The sequence below is a fragment of the Gracilinanus agilis genome, chromosome 1 (assembly GCF_016433145.1).
Source record: "Gracilinanus agilis isolate LMUSP501 chromosome 1, AgileGrace, whole genome shotgun sequence".
In the NCBI taxonomy this organism is placed as follows: Eukaryota; Metazoa; Chordata; class Mammalia; order Didelphimorphia; family Didelphidae; genus Gracilinanus; species Gracilinanus agilis.
In genome coordinates this window covers 713,109,777-713,114,979 of record NC_058130.1, presented here as the reverse complement: position 1 = coordinate 713,114,979, position 5,203 = coordinate 713,109,777, and the positions used below count along the sequence as shown (strand labels likewise).

At 50.4% G+C, this 5,203-nt stretch overlaps 1 protein-coding gene across 1 annotated transcript; it reads left to right on the top strand.

The window, feature by feature from the left end:
* The first annotated feature begins 2,597 nt into the window (after positions 1-2,597).
* On the top strand, positions 2,598-4,735 carry TNFSF9 (TNF superfamily member 9). The gene is made up of 3 exons (XM_044658467.1): positions 2,598-2,804; positions 3,507-3,537; positions 4,314-4,735. The coding sequence occupies exons 1-3, from the start codon at positions 2,598-2,600 to the stop codon at positions 4,733-4,735; spliced, it is 660 nt and encodes a 219-aa protein (XP_044514402.1).
* Positions 4,736-5,203: the final 468 nt, after the last annotated feature.

The window sequence follows — 5,203 nt, the reverse complement described above, 5'->3', positions numbered from 1 at the left end:
CTCAGCCACAGCCACTTAGCTGCCTCTATTCATCAACTTTTTAAAAAAGGTATTTTGACAACTATGTTTCCATGTCAGTGGGTGGCTTCCTTTGAATCCTATACATTTAAATTATATGTATTTAAAAAATGATTCTGGGAAAGGGTTCCTAGGCGTTGCTAGACTGCCTCTAGGGGTTCCACTCTGAGACCCTTGTTATAAAAAAATAATAGTTACTCTTCTTGATACTGTTATGCTCTTAGGGATATTGGTTAGGGAAGCTGTGCCTTTTGTATTCCCCTAGGTAGCTGGTGACTGGGAACACCCACTCAAGTCACCTTAGTTTGATGGTATAAGTCCCTTTCTAACTATAACAGTGCCCAGGCAGGACCCTTAATAGTCAGGTAGATGGGTAACCCTTTCAGTTCCCACCTGGGGTTGGATTGATTATTAATATTGGGCTTTATTAGCCTTGGATAACGTTTTCATCTGACTGTGTTGCTCCCTCCCCAAGGGCCGTGATGTGATGACCACTCAGGAAGGTACTTAAATAAACTTTATCTATTGATGATAGGGAAAGGAATAATCAGGAACGGATTGGGGATAGGAGACCCTGTTACTATAGCTATAATCAATAATCCCTCAGGACTGTAGGCTCGTTAAGGTTAGCTGGAGCTAGTGGTTTCACACTCTGGTTCAGCTTGGCCACTGCCAAACCAGGGAGGGCAAACTGCTCAGTTGGTGCAGATATTGTGATTTTTCTCAGCTTCCCTGTCCTCAGTTTGTGATGTCAGCCTGCACAGCCTTTAGGAAGAAATCCCTTTGGAAATCCACCCTCTTCTTATACCTCCCTTCCTCCCATCACCTCACGGGCCCAGATACCCAATAGTTAATGATGATTCAAATGCCTAAAGGTCTAGGGAGATTCAGAGAGGATCAACGGTCAAAGCTCAAAGACCTGAGCCTCCAGGACCAAAAACTTCTCTCAGATGGCTGTGAGGGCCCTTCCTCTCCTCAGGCCAACCTACTTTTTCCTCTCCTAACCGCCTCCACCAACAAACATTCCGAGGTCTCCAACTGTCTTCCCCTGTCAATCAAGGTGAGACAAACCAACTCTCAGAGCTTGAATATAACACCCTCCTGGGAGTCTGGGCACTTTTCTGTTCTTCCAGTCAGCAGCCCCAGGCACGCGCCCGGCTACCGTTGAGACACGGACCCACCCTGCAGAGGTGGGGGATCGGTTAGGGGATCGGTTTTCCGCCAGCAAGTTTCTCCCCTTCTAGGGGTCGTCTTCATGGGCAGTCCCCTTGGGCCATCCGATCTCTGTGAATGGGGGTTGCTGGGTAGAGAAAACGGGAAACAGGGTTTCCTCGCCCTTCCCTCCCTCCCCCCTTGTCCCACTCTCCCTTTTCTCCACGCAGGGGGATTTCTAGTTTGGAGTCCCCAGTTTCATTGCAGACCTTGGCTTTGATGGGAACTGTCCGGGACAAGGAGGTGGGTGGTGAGTTACGGAACTTGGCTGGGGGGATGGTAGAGATGGAGGCGGAGATGGCGTGCGTCACACGGGGAGGGGTTGGAAAAGATCCCATAGGAGAGAAGGGGCGGGGCGGAACATGGGACCTCCCCGCTCCCCAGATCCGACTAAGACGCCGAGGCAGGGGATGAGGATGGGGTTGGGGCTGGGTAGGATGGACCTGAGGCGGGCCAGGGTAGTGAGGGGGCTGGATGGGGCGTGGCTCACCGCGGGGTTGGTGGTGTAGTTGAAACTTTCCGGGAGAGAACTTCATCTAAGTTGGACCTCAAGGGAAATATTGAAGGGAGACTTTCCTCAAAGGAAATACTGAAGTCCCTCCTCTCTCATCCCTCCCCCTCGCTACGTAACCCCCCTAGTCCCCCAAAATTCCCCCAGTTCATCTCCCCTGGGCCTCCGTTCGTTCCCCCTCCCCCTCCCGAGGGGCCCAGAGCTGGCAGGACCCTGGGGCGGGGGTGAGATTCTGGGCGTGCAGGTGCCAGCTCCAAGCCGATTGTTTTTTCAGTGTGAGCATTTCAAACTCTGAACTCCGCAAACGCTACAAATCGGGGCTTGATTTATTGTTTTGTCGGTTACCTAGACTTGAGATGGGGAAAATGTATAATAATGGAGATTAAACTCAAAAGTGCGTTGTTTGTACCTCCCTCCCCCCACAAGATCGCGTAGTTAAACTTTTACTGGTACACCTTTTGGGTGGGAGGGTTGAGAGGGAGAGAGAGACTAGATGGCCGAGAGAGAGACAATGACAGACGCAAGAGAACACAGAAACAGGTGAGAATCCTAAGATGCGCAGACATTGAGGCAGAATAGATTTTGCGATTCTGGTTTTACACAGGACGGAGACAAACTAAACTAAATATGCTGTATTTGAGCTCTAAGGCCAAACCGTCTTAGCTATAGCAAGGTCGCCTTCACCCCCTTTCCTCCCAGAGCTGGATGCTTTGGCTCCCGGACCTACCCCGCCCCCCAAAGCAGTGGGTGGATGGGAGAGAGTGGAGTCGGGTCCCCGCCCCGGAAGGTTACACTTCCTGGTCCCGAGGATAAAGCTGGCCCTCCAAGGCCCGCTGTGACATGACCCGGTCTCACCATGGAGGCCAATTCGGACCCGGAGAACCCAGACCACCTCTCGCAGGCTCCAGCCGGCACCTGCCGTGTCCTCGACTGGTTCTTGGGAACAGCGATCCTGCTGCTGCTAGCCGGAGTCCTGGCCCTGGCCGTTTATCCTGCTCTAAGGGCAAACCCTGCCAGGCCCCCTGCCTCAGAAGGACTCTCTGCTCCCCGGCTACCCACTCAGGTAAGGGAAAATCCTTGTCCTCTTCTCCCCCACTCCCCTCCCCATCTCCCAAGGATTTTCTGTGGGGAGGGATCCTAGTATCCGTGTCTCCCCACCTCCCTAGCTGAGGACCCTGTAATTTCTTTACTTCCCCACAAGAAAAGATTCTGGTGACTTTGAAATCTCAACCCCGAGGAAAGTAGTCACTCCCCGCTTGACAGAACCCTGGTACCCCTGAAGTCTCCTGAGTACCCTGTCAGGGAAAGACACTCCATGTCCCCCAAATATACCCTGGCCAGGAAGGAAGTCGGTGCTCTCCTCACTCTGCTCCTTCCAAGAGCCAGCACTGAAAAATTCCAAAGGTTTTCTATCTTTTCTATTGTAGGTGCCCCCCTCCCAGGGACATGCCTCCTCATCTCCTCCATTCTTCTTCCCTCACCAGCATTGTTTCCTTTAAAGACACAGATCTTTCTCTTGAAATTTGGCAGGGTGGGTTTTAACTCCTTGGGGAGACCCCATGGATGGGGGAGTGAAGGAAAGAAGGCTTGAAGGGCAGCTTTTATTGATCCCAGGATAAGCCCTGTGCCTTTGGAGTAGGGGATCAGTGGAAAGTACTGAAGGAGAGAGCCTGGTGATAGATAGTCCAGAAGGGATGAAGGGAGGAAAGTTTCCCCTATATTCTCAGGAGAATAAGTGACTTCAACTTGTCTTTCTTCTTTCCAGGGCTCCTATGCCCAGCTGGTGGTGAAAGATGGTAAGTTTCACACACCTCCCTCCCACCTCCATTCATTCCCCCAGTATAGTGAATAGGGCACTGGATTTAGAATCCAGAAGACCTGAGTTCAAATCCTACCTCAGATGTTTATTGGCTTGTATTACCCAGGATAAGTTGCTTATTTAACATGAGGGTCAGACTCAATGATTTTCATTCTTCCTCCTGTCCGCCCCCTCAACCCCCCAGCTCTAAATCTGTGATCCTTTGATCTATGCCCTCTTAAGAGGAAGTGAGGAAGTGAGCTTACTACCAGGGTCAAGGAAACCACCCTAGCTCATGTGTGTGTGTGTGTGTGTGTGTGTGTGTGTGTGTGTGTGTGTGTGTTTTCATCAGATCTTAGTAGGCTATAAGTTTGGGGTTTCTAGATTCCATGTTGACACCTTCTATCTTACTATCAATTGATTAAATTGATACTAGGTATAGTTCCAAGGCAGAAGAGCAGTAATGACTAGGCAATTGGGGTGAGTGCCCAGGGGCACCTAGCTAGGAAGGGCCAGATTTGAACTCAGGACCTTCCATCTCCAGTCTTGGTTCTCTAACCACTGGGCCACCTAGCTGCCTCTTGTGTTTTAACTAAAAGTAGATTCTCTCCTTTTCCCAATCCTGGTTTCTTGCCAGGGTGGGACATCGAGATGCCTAAGCATCTCAGAAATTAATCCCCTGATCCATCACTAAACCTCTTCCAGCCATTATTTGATACTGGGATTGTGGGAATGCTGGGGTTAGGCTGACACTCTTTCTTCTGTTCCCCACAGTCTTGGTGCAGAACCAGACACTGAGCTGGTACAGTGATCCTCATCTTTCCGGTGTATTCTTGGACTCACAAATGACTTATGACACAGAGAAAGATGAACTGATGGTTGGTGTCTCTGGGCTTTACTTTGTTTATGCCTGCCTGAAGCTTCAGCAGGTGATTGTTCCTGCCCGCAGCCAGGGCACCATCAAGGTCTCTGTGTCTGTGCGGCAGGACTTTGGACGTCGAGCTGTCTCGACTCTCTCCCTGGACGTGGGACCTTCCAGCCCTTCCACAGTCACCGTCTCGGAGACCTCCCTCCTCTTCCTGTATCCTGGCGAGCAGCTCAGCCTTAGCATGAACACCACAGCAGGGGACTTCCAGGATTGGCAGCTAGTGTCAGAGGCCAGTACTTTTGGTCTTTTCCGAGTGGCCGAAAGGTAGCCCTTCACTGAATCTGGGACCTATTTATTGTGACCAATGAATCGAGACCTCTCTTTCTCTTTGGAAGATGGCGGACTGGGTGGGCAGAAATGCCCTTGTTTTATTTAACCTGGGGACCCCCTCTTGTGATTGAGTCATAGGGAATCCCCAGACTAACTGCCGGAAGTTCTCTGTGAACCTCAGAAAGAAGCAGTAGGAGCCATGCTGATTCTGGGTCCTCACAGTAGGGGTGTCTGAGGGTAGAGAAGCAGAGTAGTCCTGGTTTTGAACCTGTCTCTGACATTTATTTTCCATATATTTTGGGCCAGTCACTTAAACTCAGTTTCCTCATCTATACAATGGGGATAATCCTTGCACTGCCTACTTCATAGATTTGTTGGGAGAGAAGTGATCTATAAGCTTGAAAGCATTAGAGAAATGACAGGCTTTATTTATTTATTTATGTGATCATTCCTAGTCGAGGGACTG

Excerpts from the sequence above, each read along its gene's own strand:
- TNFSF9 (XM_044658467.1), top strand. The coding sequence starts at position 2,598 with ATGGAGGCCAATTCGGACCCGGAGAACCCAGACCACCTCTCGCAGGCT. Across the intron at positions 2,805-3,506 it reads CTCCCCGGCTACCCACTCAG|GGCTCCTATGCCCAGCTGGT; the intron begins GTAAGGGAAAAT and ends TCTTCTTTCCAG. Across the intron at positions 3,538-4,313 it reads CCAGCTGGTGGTGAAAGATG|TCTTGGTGCAGAACCAGACA; the intron begins GTAAGTTTCACA and ends TGTTCCCCACAG.